Genomic DNA, 17,817 nt, shown 5'->3' with positions numbered 1-17,817 from the left:
ATGAACAGTGTAGACATACAATATTCATTATTAAACAGAAGCAACTTAATACGACCATCAATGCTCAATATGAATATTTCAATGTAGAAGATAAATGCTTCCTCTAATTTTCAAGTAATGAATCGTAATAAAGTAAAAATAATGTATAAGCCCAGAAAATTCAACTAAATGAAATTATTGGTTGACTAATAAAGTTGATTTTGGGAAGAGTAAACCCAGGTTATGTCTCTTAATAGAACAGAAAAAGATATTGTTAACGATAGGAATTCCCAAAAACTAAATTAATTAAATCCTAAATCAATTAGTCTTAATAAAGAGTTCCAATAAAGCTTTCCTTGTTAAATCCTACAGTTAAAATCCCTAAAAATAATCAATATAAATTAAACATAAAAGGTACTTCATTTGAAAAAAAAATTGACAAGAAATCAGTTAATATAGAGATATAATTTCCACTTCATTTTCTTCTTGTTTGTTTTTTTTTAAATTCAGAAAACAATTTTACAAATGAAACTGCATTCAACATAAATGGATGAGTAAATAGACAATTCACAAAACCTAGGAATCTGAAATCCTTACTTAGTGAACACAAATCTGCAAGTAGCATTAATTCTCAAGAAGATAGTAGTCGTTCAACTATCTCATTTGATATTCCATAATTCTTTACCTACATAATGTAGTTTTGTCCATTCAGGGCCTGTAGATAGCTAACCCACCGGGTTGGTCTAGTGGTTAACGCGTCTTCCCAAATCAGCTGATTTGGAAGTCGAGAGTTACAGCGTTCAAGTCCTAGTAAAGCCAGTTATTTTTACACAGATTTGAATACTAGATTGTGGATAACGATGTTCTTTGGTGGTTGGGTTTCAATTAACCACACATCTCAGGAATGGTCGAACTGAGAATGTACAAGACTACACTTCATTTACACTCATACATATCATCCTCATTCATCCTCTGAAGAATTATCTAAACGGTAGTTACCAGAGGCTAAACAGGAAAAAGAAAGAAAAGGGCCTGTAGATAGCTGCATCACTTGTTCATGTAGTTGTAACTTATTACTCCTTTAAATCACCAGGTCTGGATATCTTGTTAATTAATACCCAATAACAGGATGCTTGCTAAGAAACATTATCAAAACATTGTTGGCATTAAAATGTAACTGGTTTGGCAGAGTCTCAAACCGTCTAAGTCCAATGTACAAAAGCAAGCCAGTACCTCTACCATCATATATCATCAGCAGTAGTCCTAATAATGTTTTATGAATCTAGCTTAAGTTATTTCTAGTGATTTCTTCCATTCAAAAAGACACTAAGTAATAAAGACAATATTTATTAATTTCTTAATTGTTTATAGTTTTTTGTTTAACCTATGGCTCCACTGTTAGACACTGCTTCAGAGGATGAGATGAATGATTTGTAGTGTGTGTAAATGCCATGCCTGACCGGGATTCGAATCCAGGACCTTCAGATGAAAGGCTGAGACGCTACCAGTCGGTCCACGGAACAGAATAACCTGACTTCAAAGAGTATTTTTGAAATATTTATCTATAAATTTTATTAACAAAAAAACACATAAAATGACAAAAACTATATAAACCAAGAATTACAGATTAAAATTTTATTTCTGTATCAAATTTCAGGAACTGATATCACAAAAAACAGATTTCTGTAAACAGTTTTGGAATATTTTTTAAAACTTAAAAGACACAATCCTTTCATTCAAAGGTAGTGAATTGAATAATTACATTCTTCACAAATTTAACTATCCTTACCAAGTTTTAATTCTGAATGCGTTTCTCCTAAAAGACATCATTAATATTTGATGTCTTTTAGCATTAATTTTTTTTTTTTTTTTTTTTTTTTATTTCAGTAATATTTGGCACCATCCAAAATAAATTTAAAAAGAAAGTATTGATGACTGTCATGAGGAATTATCTTATTTCATGAAACTCATGTGGAAACCAATCGGTTAGGATCTCTGATACAACCATTCATAAAATATTTAAGCTCTTATATTCCAAACATAACTGCTAGTTGATTCAGTTTTATCAGATTCCTCATCTTTAAAACTCAGTACACAAAAAATAGTAATCTTTATAATCCAACAAAATGAAATAATTTAATAAAGCTGATCTTTCTTTACAAATAGTGGACAGTGCTGTCTTTTCCAGAAGATATATTTACATACCCAAGTGTTCCTCTAAGATCCGTAACACTCTAGAAGAAGACTCTAACAAACTGGTTACAGCTGATAGCAAATAGGATACCACAAATTTATTAATAGCTGTATTTCAGCTCAAATTCCCTTATTTCCCCCTTTATTATAAGACTATTCGTCTAAAAGTAAAAAAATATTGCACAAAAAACAAAAATTAAATTACACATGATTTCTCATGTTTCAGGGATCTGATACTGTTGCAGCACTGATTTCTTTTACATTATTAATGCTAGCTATGCATACAGAATGGCAAGAGAAGCTACATAATGAATTGGATGAATTGTATGGAGACAGCGATCAAAATGTAACAATGAATGAAATTAATAAAATGGAAATTTTAGATTATGTAGTAAAAGAATCTCTGAGATTATGTTCTGTACCACATACCGTACGCCTGATAGAGCAAGATACCGTAATGGGTGAGTTATACTCTAACTTGTGAAAAACAAATAAAATAATAATTTTATTTGTCAATTAGATTTGGCTCTTCAAGAAGAAAAGTCTTGAAACTGATAAATAGCAAGTAGGAGCCAAAAGAACTTGCAAACTGGCCACACTTAATGCACAGTTTTGTGTGCTCCTTGAATACTGAAGACACATTCTTTACTAAATAGAATATGTACAGTTGCTTAATTTTCAAAATTAAAGAGTAGATTCTATGATTACTGGAAACCTGCAGAACCGCATTTAAACAATTACTGAGAAGCTCTCTACATCTATTCTGATTCATATAATTGTTTTGACTGATTTATGAAAAAACCTTTTATTTTTTTGTGTATAAGTTCAGAATTTCTTTAATAAATTCAAGATTAATGAAAAACAGAAAATTACAATTTCAACTTTGTTTTAAAATTCTTAAACTATTTAATTTCTTCCTAGGTGAATATACTATACCATCTGGAACTACACTTTACATTCCATCTTACTGCTTTCATCATGATTCCCAGTATTGGAGTCATCCTAATGAATTTCATCCAGAACATTTCTTACCAGAAGTTGTGGCAAAAAGGCCTAAGAATTCTTTCATACCTTTCCATCCTGGACCAAGACAATGCCCTGGTAAGTGTAGAATTTAAGAAATGTATTTTTAATGGTTGCTGACACGATGGAATGCTGTTTCCACTAATGAAATTCCAGCTGATTTTAATTATTACACTAAAAAACACTGATTTTACTAATCATATTTGCTAGAAGAAAAACATATAAAACTTGCTTATGTACTCTACACAGAATATCTCTACTTGAGACGCAATTAAAATTTTAATGCATAATTTGTATATCACTTGTTTAAAGGTTAGTAACAACCAAAGTCAGAAACACTATTTAACATTTTATGAATTTGTGTTAAGGTTTTTATGATTCAGGCAAACCAATGAACACCACTATTTTAGTGAGGGAACTTTAAACAGTGAAAGATAAATCTTTAATGGTTCTTCAAAATATATAAATCATATTAATCATGCAAGCAGTATAAGAAACTGAATTTGTTTTGAGAATATGCAAATATTTCAAAGAAGAAGCGGTGTTAATACACTGGTACTTAAACAATATTCGTACTCATTGTATAATGCAGCATTTCTTAACCTGAGGGTCGCAGTGATATAAAAGGGGTAGCGAAATTAACCTACAACTTTACATGTAAACAATAATGAAATAATTTTATGAGAAAAAATCATTTATTATAAACATTTTTAAGTACGCTTGTAAAGAAACTAAATTAATGAGATGGTTGTGTTTGTTTTTCATTTAAAAATTCTCCATATATGGACATATGTTAGAAACACACAAAAGCAAGTTGTTTTCAAGTGATAAAAGATGATTCCTATATTTAGATTTTAGTGTAACCATAGACAAAAACCCTGTTTCACATAGGTAAGACATAGTGAGAGGGATTAATATTTTCAATGCTTCTGTGACAAATTTCTAAATTCACTTCGACGAGCAAGTCAAAACGTAACTAAATCTTCAGATGTGAATTGTAGTTCAAAAGTTTTATCTGCAGACATTTCAAATAATAGGCTTCTTAATGAAAACATGAATTTTGTCTGTCATTAATAAAGTGTTTTCATCACGTCCTTGTAAATTCACATTTAAATAGTTAAATGCAAAAATACATCAACTAACTAAGCCAACAGCAACATATACTCATTATTCAGCAAAACATTGACAATGGCGTTTATTCATCCTGGCAAAGTTTTATTAATTCATATCGCAATTCCAATAATCAGGTAACACTTTCCACGCCGATAACCATCTGACTTCTGTATGGAAAAGGAGAGATTTTTCTTTTCGCCCATTTCATCGCATAGTTTAGCAAACAGCCTATTCTGTAATGGTCAATTTTTAATTAAATTAACCATTTTTACAGCTTTACAAAGAATTTGTTTAAGATTTTCCGTCATATTTTTTGTGGCAAGAGCATATCCGAGAAGGAAGCAGTGCGTCCATTCCGCCCTTGTATAAGACGATCTTTTAATTTTTCTCAGAAATCCACTGTTCTTTCCTGATATCGGCTTTGCATCATTACTACATACTGCAATACATTTTGTTCAGTCTAGTTATAGTTTTTAGTAGCTTCATAAAAAAACATCAAAATACATTGTCCTGTTGCTTGACCAGGTATTGATTTGCAAAACAACGTAATTTCTTTGATTGATCTGTCCCTATCGCATTCATATATCGCAAAACAAAAACTGAGAAATGTTTGCCACATCTGTTATTTATCAAATTTAATACTAAAAAATTCACTTGAACTCGCTTGCTGAATTATCTGATCGCGAACATTGGCAGGCATGTCATCGATTTGCCTTGATACTGTGTCGTTAGAACACGGAATTTTTTTCTATTTTTTTGCTTCTTCACGCCTATTAAAACATTAACCATATCGACTGCAGCAGGCAATTAAAGGTTTTCTGAGATTTTATGGATTTTGAACATCTTAGCTACTCTTAATGCTATGAGATAAGATGCTTCAAATGTACTTTTATCAGTATGACTTGATTTACAATTAGAAGCTTGTTGTTGATTTCTCAAGTATGTAATTTTATTTCGAAAAATTCCAAGGGTTTACTTTTATGATCTGTGTGTTTAGTTTCCAAGTGTCAAATTAATTTTGATGGCTTCATGCTTTCATAGGCGGGGACTTGAAAGCAGACAACGCACAGCCGCATTCCATTCGAAAAGATAAAACAATAATTTAACTGCCGTTGTACAATCATGTCTTTTTACATATCGATTCACTGGATATAGATGCCTCACTTCGTTTTTTCATAAATTTATCCACTTTACATAAAAAACTAACTAAAAAAAATTTTACTCCATTTGACTGCACACTAATAAACCGAAATCTCAATTATTATTATTTTCAATGAAACTACACCTTTAAAAACTTTAATAAAGGCACTAGACGCACGCTTCGTACTTCAAAATAAATTGATGTTCTGCAATTCCTTATGCCTCTTTTATACTGCTGAGATCACGACGTGTTCAAACGTATCATATGCAAGTTTGAACAAGACGCTCTCAGAGTGAATATTACGCAAGCATATCAAATTACAAGGAGCACGTACATATAAGTTGGAACCTGTAAATTGCTCATGTTTGTACACTTCATACATCCATGTTCATATACGTCGCTATCAAGCCAGTTAATAGTTTTAACTATTCAATGGGTTTCAATGGGTTGGGATTGGGGGGTCGCGAAATATTCATTATATAGTTTTTATACTTTTTGGGGGTCGTGGAGCTAAAAAGGTTGAGAATCACTGGTGTAATGAATATGGGTCCGATGTTTGACATCCTAGTTTCTTTCGCCCTTTAGTGAATTGTAATATGCAGGAAAAAGGCACCAGAGATACCTGTCCTTTTGACAGACCTCCTACTACCACTCAACTCCATCGCAGAGTTTCGCGTAACATTTACTTGCTTTCAACCATCGTCGCTACACCTCACGATTGCATGGGATCCATGCCCTCGCCAGTGCAGTCGCCATCCCGCCGACAGTGTCGTGTGTTCATTCAAAAACTGCCCTCGTCAAAACGGCGCTACACCTCACGGCTGCATAGTAACCCATGTCCTCGGCAGTGCAATCGCCGTTCCGCCGACAGCTAAAAAGTCAAAATAATCACCACAAATTCTATCTAACCGTGGCTCGATGCCAACACGCCTAACTCTGGCCAATCAACTGCCCAAGTGGTCCCTAGCCGGGGCCTACCCGGGGTGCTGCTCTACTATACCCCTTCAGCCGTTCTGCTCAGGGCGAGGAAACGGAGGAAGCCAGCCACAATAGTCAATTCTGTGCGAGTCTTCCAGTTACCCCCACAAATCAAAAAAGGAATTCACTCTCTCGAGCTACCTAACAACTCTGGTACGTTCAGCCTCGTACCGGAGAAAAACATAAAGGGCATGGACCTCAGTGTCATCGACTCTACAGTCCGGGCACAAGCCCGCTCAGCGACCACAACGAAATCGATACCCCAATCCACGACAACAGCAAAAATTTCATTCCTAAAATGCTCTGCTCTGCTTTCGCACCCAGGTTGAGGAGGATCGCCGTGCATTTCTCCTCCAATTTAGTTATCGGTTCCATCTTGATTGTGGTTTTCTAAAACAATTCCAAAGGTCACCTCTTCGCTACAAGAGCTGGTATCCTCACAGAATCAACCCCAACTTCAAGTGTCATCACTAGATCCAAGGATTTTTTCCGTTTGAGTTCATAAAGTTCTTGGGGTTTCCTCCTTTCTCAAACTGCTCTACGACGTTTTTGAGTCTACAACTCCTCTAAGGGTAACAGCAATAGGTTTACTATCTTTTTTTGTACACACTGTTCTTTATTTGAACCTCGAAATTTCAACTGTCAGACTCAATCTGTAAAATCAAATTCTCTTACATACTTGAACCGAAACATAGCTCCTCCATGTCACTAGCCTCTGTTCTCCTCTTTTTGGACAGCCTGTCTAAAGAATGCGTCAATTTTGGAGAAATGCGTATTTTTTCGGTAACCAAGTTAACTTGATCACCGTCGGCTTATGAACCACAAACCCCACCACGACCGGTTCCTCCACCTGCATCGAGGTAGATAGAGGCTGAAAGAGGCTATATCAATGTCACTATTGATTGGACTTCTATCTGAAAAAGCGTCCCTGAAGAGGTTATGAGTTTAACAGTCAACGTAGTGCCAGGTGCGGTACTAGAGGCTTTCAATACCATCCTTCTTCGAGAAAATATTTTATTAAAATGGAAGGAAGCGAGTATAGTTTTGTTAAGAAATAAGGAAAGCCACATGATGATACAAAACGAACAGTAAGGTTAGATTATAAAATTAATTAAAATCAATTAATGAAAATTTAACTTCATAAATAACAAATATTTATATTCAATACTTCATTAATAAAAACTGTTATTTATTATAAACACTAATTATTATTATTGTTTAATTATTAGATAACTTATATTTTGTTATTAGTTATTATTTATTATTAATACTATTATATTAAATATTATATTACTATTAGCTAAAATAATATTACAGGGGAAAAAGGAGGGGGAGAGACATGTTAAGGAGAAGATAGCGTTAAACAAGTAGAGGGTAAAAGTTATAGAGATGCAATAGGGTGATGTAAGGTGGGATCAGAAGTTAGATAGACGATACAGCCGGGTGGCAACCAAAACGGCACCGTACCGTGCAACTCACTCCCAGCCAATAGGAGTTTAATTCACGTCTCCGCCCATGAAGTTTAATCTGTGGGCGTAGTGTTTTATGAATTATACTGTCTTCGCCCATGAATTAAAGTTCATGGCCGAAGTTTAGTGAAGTTTAATTCACGGGCGGGGACAGACTGCTTGTCGTTCACTACAACAGTAAGGTGTTCACACAACAGTGCAATTTAACTATTTTGATTTTTATTTAAAATAATTATTGTAATTACTTCATCCATTTAATTTACTAATTTACTTTATTAAACATTAATTGTTTAACTTAATAAATGTATAGTTCAATAGTACTATTATTAAATTAAAATATAAAATAAACAAGTTAAATTATTTGTAAATAGATATTAATTTACAAGATCACAAAATATTTCTAATACAAAGCAATATTAAAGTTATTTTCTTAGTAATAAAATAAATAAATTGTCAAGTAATTAGAAAAAATATTATTATTATTAGATTAAAATAACATAAGTGATTAATTATTTGATTAATAAATGACTATTAGTAATCTAAAAAGTGAATATAAAGCATTAATCCAAATGTTATATTAATAATTATAAACAAATATTAAAACACTACCAATATTCCTAAGTTCTCATGCTTGCACGCCAACCTCTAAGTCAAAGCATACATTAAAGAATAAATAATAAAAATAAAATTTAACATTATAACGTACCAACATAAGTTATACACCCTTAATAAATCCATAATCCATGCAAAATAAAACAAACGAGTTATATCAAAATAAACACTAAAAACTGCACAAAAAAAAGCAAGGGAAGCTCGTAGATAAACGTCTTACCGCTACGACGTCCTCAAGTGATGAAGTCCTCAGCACCTAGCAAATTAGCCGATTGGCATGGTTCTGGGTTAACCTATTCAGAAACATAATTAAGGTATTAGACTAGAAAATAAAAAAAATATTTTTTTTTAATATTTAATTACAAACAAGATAAAAATGTTGAGGAAAAGCAATATTTTTGTTCAAGTAGCCGTAACTCGGCCGAAAACTGTTTTTGTTTGTTTTTTTTTTTAATTTCATTCTAGCTTACTTCATGAGTTATTTACTTTTTAATTCCTACAGTGGTAATAGTAACTTCTACCACCGACCACCACATTCAGCGATACCTGACTTTGGCCGGTTCTTCTTAACCATTAATTAATTAAAAAATTGTTAATCTTTTTTTTAGTCAGTAAATGCGTAAAATTACATAAACAAAATTTCATTTATCGTTTTCTTTTGTATGTTTTGAAAATAGCCTGTTTTTGAGACCTACAAGAAAAAACCCTCATTAAATTAATTAATATTTCTTTTGTGAAAGTGTTCTTCATTTATAACAACACTAGACAGTTATCCCATCCCTTAAATTTTTGTTTACCGATAGGGATATCTTTTTGATTTGTTAAAGAATCATATTATCTTATCTTTTTCGAGATAAGTTTTATTTCTTCAATCTATAAATGTTATGCGCATAAATTTATACGTTCTATTAGAATTGCCTAAGATGATAATAGTTATTTTCATATTTTATTCTACTGACAACGTGTAATCCGGCCCCTTAGATTTCATTTTGACCAATGTAATGCATTATTATCATCTTTATCATACACAAGTTTTTCTTTTTTTTGTCATCAGTTTCTTAACTATAAAAATGGAAATTTCGTAACATAAGATTCATTTTCTTTTGTTATCCAACATTGTAGAAATTCCATTACTTACACCAAAGTAGTTTTATTTTACGAATTAAGGTATACTATGTTTTTTGTTTTTTTTTTCAGGAGCTAAGTATGGTATTTTTCTTGCTAAAGTAATGCTTATACATATTTTACGAAAATTTAAATTAACAACCGAGTTAAAATATGAAGATTTAAAATATAAATTCGTGTTTATGATTGAAGTTGATGGTGGTTATAACGTTCAGTTAAATAAAAGAAAATGAAGAGAATTATTTGTCTGGAAGAAATAATTAAGAAATAATTAAATAAGTTTTTTTTTGGTGTGAGATATACCGATAGTTTGACTGGATGTGACTGAATATGAATTATCAGACATTACATTTTATTCATAAATTATCAATAAAATCATTTATCATAGAACCATTGAAGACAACAGCAGCATTCAAACGCTACAAGCAATTATTGAATGAACCGTCATTACTCATGGCAAGTAGTTTTTCAGGAATATGAAATAAATTTTAAAGCAACTTCAACATTGATTTCCTTATTACTGGTTTGAGGGACAAAGTAATTGATTACAGGGTAAACGCTAGTACAGATTCTAATTAAAAAAAAACACGAGAAAACAAGCCTTTATTTCCATATTGTGATACTGACTGCGAATACATATAAAAATATAATTTCCGGCCTACAGCTAAATACAAACTGTGCTTTCTTACAAACAAAGTAGTTTAAAATCTTTCACTTCACTTACTTTCATCCGTATTTTCTCTTTCTTTCTCACCCTTTTTCATTTTTACTTTTAATAAAAACCAATAAAGAATCACAAATAAAAATCATAGCTACAAAAAATAAAAATAAACGCTTTTGGCAAGTGGTTCCAAATTTTTACAACACAACAATTAAAATTTATTTAAATCATAAATTTTTTCTCAGCATCTATAAATTGATTCCTACTATAATTGTGTAAATTGCTGAATTTATATTCATACTCCATCCAGGTTCTTACATGTTACATATCTTTTTATTAAGACATTAAACAGATTAAGTATTTAATTTAGCTTAAAACTGACTATCAAGGATGGACAATTATTTAAATTAGTCAAAAATATTAGGAGGATATTGTAATGAATATTAACTACAATTTGACAGGAACTTCTTGCATGGTTTGGAGAAGAATAAATAAAAATTAAAATTCATGGCATATAGTCGAAAATAATATCAAAATGCACATCAATTTACTATCACCATTTTATATAACCACAACTGTTATGCATAATAATGACCAGTTTGGGCACTGTATTCACTACATTTTACTTATAAAAAAACAGAACAAAATATAACTTAAACAATAATATCATAGATCAAAAAAATAAATTATCTAACGCATTAATAGATGTAGCACAATGTATTAACAATATGAGCGAAAAAAGTTTAAAATGTTAAAAATCAGTTGTTTTATGAAAGATAAGTACAGCAGGCCATTGCTACATCACAATTAATTTTGGGATACGGTCTTAAGTCGAACCCTTAGCATTGGACAACAATATCATTGCAAACGACTCCAAGAGACCCTCTGACAATGTATTTTTAAAACAAAAATAAAAGTATAGTATTTTAATTGAAAAATGAGTCTCTACATTGTACGAAGAGACGATTATGCTGTCTGTTTTACCTTTAAACTAGGCGTATTTTTTCTTCTTATTGTATGCATCTGTAACGGCACCATTCATTTCTACTAGCGGCCTGTTTATCAACTGTTTAGCTAACCTGTTAGACTTAAACATATTATAGCTTAAACATTTTCATTTGCGCTTCAAGTAGTATTTTATTGCTGTGTTATCTTGCTCATCTTCTAAACCGTTTAAGCTACTCTTTGTTAACAAGAACGATTCACTGGATTTCACTTGTGTTGCTTCAAAGTCTGAAATACTACCGATGCCTTTGTGAAATAATTACCTTATCAAAAAACATACTTGTTAGTTACATTTGATAATTAATCTTTTCTGATAAAATCTTTTTCCACTTTTGGTATAATAATTTCGTTAGTTCTCATTTCCTTCAATAACATCAGTTCAGCACATCTTATTTCTTTTAAATATTGTCCTTGTTTTCCGTAATATTTGTTATAGTGTATCGTGATTATTTTCATTTTGCAGCTGTTTTGTTCATTTTTATACCCGATTACCTTAGTCTCAAAATCTCATGGCTTTCTTGCTCACAAAATTAAAGGAAATCTATCGTCTTTCATTAATTTTCCGAGTAGATTGTTGATTACCTTTTTTTCTGTTAGTATGTTACTAAAAACTTATCTGCCTACAAAGGACTCATTAATTATCCTAATTATGTTTGTAATCTATTTGACAAAAGATAATAATTATGATAAATATAAAGTAATCTAAAATATAATAATAGCAAACTAAACGCAGAAAGATAGAAAAACAGAACCTAAAATTTTGTAAATATTTAAAATGAATAACTAAGCAGATAGATGAAAAAGCATTTTAAATATTTTGAATCCCTACTGTAAATTTACTTTCGCAAACATGCAGTTTACGCGACCAGAATACTCTATTGTAAAACTGCATACAAATCAATAATATATTAAAAGTGAAATGGTTAAACAACTTGAAAATGATAAGGTATTCAAATCAAGGAAGAAGCTAATTTTTGCCCTGGCAGATAACAATATTTTGTTTTTATTTGAATATTTTGTTTTTGTTTCACTGTATAACTACAGTCATTAACTTAATTTTTATAAAGTCGTGGTCATAAATTAAGATTACTGAAATATATACCGTGTATTTCAAAATGCATATCTGGGGTTTAAGGTTATAAAATATTATTAATTTTTACTTACACTGATAAATTATACATGAAATGAAAGAGCAACCAACTCAAACGGTTTTTCCTGTAAGTGTTCAATGCGAACACCATCGTCACGCGGCACATATCCAGCCGAAAGGAGAGTTTGTCCCTTACTTTAATCAGCAATTCTGGAGTAATTGATGCGACAGCTACTTCAATCGGTGAAGTCAAATGGTAACGGTAGCACGCACACTTGATCCTTTATAAACTCCCAAAGAAAAAAATCGGTCCCGATCAGATCGGGCGAACATGAAGGCACGGCAAACAAGCCCTGTCATCTGGTCCCCGGCGACCGTACCAGCGGTCGGGGAGAATTTCATTCAACCGATCACGTACAGCGTTATAGCCCAATGAGGAGGCGCACCATCTTGTTACCACATAAAGCTCTGTGGTTCGCATTGCAGTTGAAGAAAGAACAGTAGTTGTAGTGTATCAAGATAGTCATTCCAGACACAATTTCTTTCGCGAAGAAGTCGGTCCGTAAACTTGCCGTCGGGATACAGTACAAAAAACGTTCAATTTTGGGTTGTCTCGTTCACACTGCAATATTTCGTGAGGATTTTCTGATCCCCAGATACGCATATTATGAGTGTTTTTCCATGAACATAAAATGTTGATTCGTTACTGAATACGATACGATAAAGAAATGATGCACTGACTAGTGCATCATTTCATTTGCGAAGTTAGCACGAAAAACAGTATTTTGTAGGCTATAATACTTGCGCTCAGCTAAAACTACTTAAGTTGCTCTTTCATTTCATGTATAATAAAATCAACGAACGTAAAACTTGAGAAATTTTACATAGCTTTAAAACCCCGATATTCATTTTGAAACACATGGTATTAAAGCAATGATAATGGCAATGGAGGCTTGCTGACAAACTAAAATTGTATAGCAGAATGATACTGTATATTCACAGAAATGTAATAGAGATAATCTTTTGAGTTTTAATGTTAAAAGATGTAAATATTGTTACAAATTCCACTTATACTTACACATAATAGGAAATTTAAACCTAGGACATTTACATAAAATATTTTTCTTGAACATATAATTTTGTAAAATTACCATTATATACGTTTGACAGTTAATTATTATTTATGGATCAAATCACAGAGATGTAAATCAGCTTACAGAATGATTATTAGTCTTGTTAGAAGATCAAGTAATAAATTTAATAATATAAAAACAATAAAAACTGTTTATTTTATTTAGTTAAATCAAAAATAATACTTTATATCCAATTCAGTATATCTTGACTTAATGTTGATCATTTTATCTTGTTATTGGATGCAATGATCCTTTTACAGGAGCATACAAAAATATATATGCGGCTACAGAGAAACATTTTTTTTAAAGAAATTTCTTTTAAAATGAACGAACACATAATGTGATGTTCTTTCTAACTTTAATATAGAAAGTATAGAAAGACAGAGTAAAATTTATAGCTTTGTACTTTTTACAATATACTCAATTTAGATCAATATTTTAATGCTTCTAAGAGATGAATTTAATAGCCTACATTATATTTTTTTTTCTTAAGTAATTGTACTGAAAGAAACATTAATAGGTGTGTAATAATTTTGTAGTATTTTTTGTTAGTTATTGAATATTAGTAAACTCTGATAATAAAATAATTACTGTTTAAATTATTTTATAATTGTGTTTTTGTAATAGAACCTCTTTAAAATAAATTAATTTAGGTAAGAAAATTATAGTTGCCTTTTACTTGTAGCCATTATCCTATTTTTCTTATTCTGTTAGTGGTTTTTAAAGCTAAGCAGAGTTGTCTTGAACTATCTTCAAGCGTTCATTACCAAATTAAATCCAAAAAATAATTCAGCATTAAAAAACTGTAGTCAAGAAATAAAATGGAATAATTCTGAATGTCATGGGGCTACATTAGGGAATAATTTCAGCAATTACTTTACAATGCAATGCAACCTAAAAAAAAAACTAATCGTTTCAACTTATATCCAAAAAATGTTAAATATTTAATCTGTATATAACAAAGACCTAATGAATTAAATTAATTCATCAGTACAACCACAAGTAATCTAATAAATGCTTTAAAAGCTTTAGATTTAAATAAACCAGTGTATGAAGTAATATTAGAACACTTATGACATGAAAAACCCATCGGATTGGCCTAGTGGTGAACGTGTCTTCCCACATCAGCTGATTTGGTAGTTGAGAGTTCCAGCATTCAAGTCCTAGTAAAGTCTGTTATTTTTACACGGATTTTAATACCAGATCGTGGATACCGGTGTTCTTTGGTGGATGGGTTTCAATTAACCAAACATCTCAGGAATGGTCGAACTGAAACTGTACAAGACTACACTCATACATATCACCCTCATTCATCCTCTGAAGCATTATCTGAACAGTAATTACTGGAGGCTAAACAGGAAAATAAAAGAAAGGTTAGACTTGAAAAGCTCATTGGACTGGTCTAGTGGTTAACTTGTCATCGCAAATCAGCTGATTTTGAAGTCAAGAATTCAAGGTTCAAATCCTAGTAAAGGGAGTTGCTTTTATACAGATTTGAATACTAGATCATGAATACCGGTGTTCTTTGGTGGTCAGATTTCAATTAATCCCACATCTCAGGATTAGTCGACCTGAGATTGTACAAGGCTGCATTTAATTTACATTCATCCTCTAAAGTAATACCTTACGGTGGTTCCGGAAGCTAAACAGAAAAAAAAAAGGTTAGAGTTGAAAAGAGAGTGTGAATAAGAAATGATAAACATAGCTCAAAATGTTTTCTTTATTCACACAGTTCTTGTATTTCTAGAGTAAAATTGTCAAGTTTTAGAGTTACTAATGTCTACTGTAATCGCAATATTATTAAGGTTAAGTTAGCTAATGAACAATTAAAAATGAAATTAAAATCATTCCATTATTCCAGTTCATATGTTGCTACAGATTAATGAAATTGTGATTATTGCAGTGAAGCATATGGCTTATGTTCTACATTAAGTATTCAAACATCAACTAGAAAATAACTTTTGTTTGAAATAAAAAATTTATATTCCAATTGTTAAGAGTGTATTTAGTTGTTCATATTGAAGTGTAGCACCTTTGATAGTTGTACTTTATGTAAATGTAAATATTGTACTACTACACAAGGTTTCTAACATGACTTTGATATTGATTTCAAAGCTTCAAGTGAAAGTATTATTCTGATGGTAATACAAATTAGCATTTGAAAATTAATCATCAAAACAATAGAATTTTTTTTTATTCTATAGTTAATTATACTGAACAGCAAGTATGCTAAGCTCCAGTAAGTATGTAAATATATGTTAAAATTATCTCACATAAACTCCTTTTAACTGTTTTGGCAAAGGTAAAAGATCAACAAAATTGTCGTCAGGTATTCTTGGATAAAATCATTCAAAAAATTTTTTATTAACGGTAAAAAATTTTTTTACTGAGAACAATGTTCAATGATCTAATTTTTTAAAAATCAATAACCCAGTTCCAGTTGTTAAATAAAAACTCTTCAATTTTTGTTAGGCATAGTGTTGAAAAGGACACATATACCCAATTTTTAATGATTTCAAAACAGTTATTTTTTATTCAATCTTACTAATATTATAAGATATGTCTATTAATTCACTTCTGATCACTTCCTGGAATTTTATCTAATATCTTCAGTCAGCTGAAGTACATATCTTTAAAACAAGATTTTTATATACTCTTTTAGGGGCAAAATTATACTTTCATATTTTAAAAAGCAATAAAATTTGACATTAGAAGGATTTTTGAACAGAATTGGGCCAGTATCCAAAAATAAATATATTTTCAAAAAAAAACAGAAATAATTAACTAAATAAAACTTTAATTAAAATGAACTTCAACTACTAATTTATCTAAACTGGACAATATCCAGACAGCTGATGAACTTTACTGCTCTACAGAAACATTTTAAAAAAACAGAATACAACCTCCAACAAAAACTAAGTTTTGGGAGTCCGAAAAAATCCCTGCAGGTGTGGTAGAGAAAAGAAAAGGATTACAGAAAATATTTTCAGAAAACTACCATCAGATACCACACTGGATGCAATTCATAGTCGGACTTCCATCAAGTTAGAATAGTCCAAGTTAAGAGACTCATGTGAACAAGCTACGATATGATTTAGTCAACTAGAGAAATAATCTGAAAGAAATCTTAACTATCATCAAAAATATTCCTAATTTTTTTTAAGTATAATATTTGTATGAACTACGAGATTTGCATGAACTATTAAGTAATAAGTTGTAAGTAATATGTTATGAAATGTGATTATATACCACATTTTTTTACTTTTCAAAGAACAAAAATAAGAGCTTTAGTGAGAACTGACTTCATCTGATGATATATTCCCCCCCCCTAGCCCCGAAGGAAGCATTCCTTTTCAATGGTTGATTGTATACTTGCTGGAGTGTATGAGATTTCCTATACCAAATTCCTAACATTCTGCCTCTTTATATTTTCTCATTTTTCTCCTAAGGAAAGTAAGAAACCTCTTTTCTTCCTAAGAAAGGAAGTTTTAGCTCTGTTAGATTTTGAAAGTAGCCCTTATAATGATGCAGTTGCATTGAAGGACTTGCTTCATTACACTCAGCTTCAACCTCTGCTTTCATAATTTAATTTAGACAACTTTTTCTTGCAGATTTTGGGCATTTCTGAGGGTTCTGACGCACTACCTTCATATATGTAAAATCCTAACAGTTGAAACATTGTTTTGAACTCAGAATATACAGATTTAAGCAACTGAAAACAACTGACTCACTCAATTCAGTAGGAAAGGTATAACATAGATCAGGATCACCATAGGAATAGACTTTTATATTCTATTCCCACAACTTCTAACATAATTACACACAGCAACTTCAATTCTTCAAAAATGTTTGCCTCTGATAAATCTAGATCATGATAACAAAACACATCTCAACTGTTGTTCACATGTTCCAACAATGGGTATAATCTAGATGATCAGTTTTAATGACTGGTGATATTTTTACTATAAACCTCAACCAGAATCATTCGAAGTGCAATTTAATGATTTTGGAGTCCGGCAACATCGCTTGATGGCTATAACAAATAGGAAGAGACCTATTGTCCTTCAATATGCAACAGGATAAGAAGAAAGAATGAAAAAATTAGTTATGGTATTACTAATTTAACAATGTAATTATCATTCAAAATTTTCTCAATGTTTTTGAGGAAACAGATCTGAATGAAGTCTCTCAAACACCCTGGGGAAGTTTTACTTGTAGACATCCTAGAATAAGTTTTAATGACTGTTGCGGTATCAAGGAATGGTTGAAGAGAACACTCTGTACATGCTGCAAGT

The 17,817-nt window shown here is 31.2% G+C and overlaps 1 protein-coding gene across 2 annotated transcripts in view; it reads left to right on the top strand.

Annotated features, from left to right (window-relative positions):
* LOC142321713 (cytochrome P450 4C1-like) overlaps positions 1-17,343 on the top strand; it is a 47,401-nt gene extending 30,058 nt beyond the window's left edge. Inside the window, exons 10-12 of one of the 2 annotated variants that reach the window (XM_075360015.1) lie at positions 2,399-2,633; positions 3,094-3,273; positions 17,134-17,343. In XM_075360015.1, the coding sequence (XP_075216130.1) occupies positions 2,399-2,633; positions 3,094-3,273; positions 17,134-17,150 (432 nt within the window). In that variant the 3' untranslated portion in view covers positions 17,151-17,343. Of the gene's footprint in view, positions 1-2,398; positions 2,634-3,093; positions 3,274-9,705; positions 14,081-17,133 lie in introns of those variants that run through there. The other variant, XM_075360014.1, reaches the window with a different exon arrangement.
* Positions 17,344-17,817: the final 474 nt, after the last annotated feature.

This window comes from Lycorma delicatula, chromosome 3 (assembly GCF_047948215.1).
Source record: "Lycorma delicatula isolate Av1 chromosome 3, ASM4794821v1, whole genome shotgun sequence".
NCBI lineage: Eukaryota > Metazoa > Arthropoda > Insecta > Hemiptera > Fulgoridae > Lycorma > Lycorma delicatula.
Note: the sequence above shows the minus strand (reverse complement) of the source record. Positions and strands in the feature narration are given on the sequence as shown.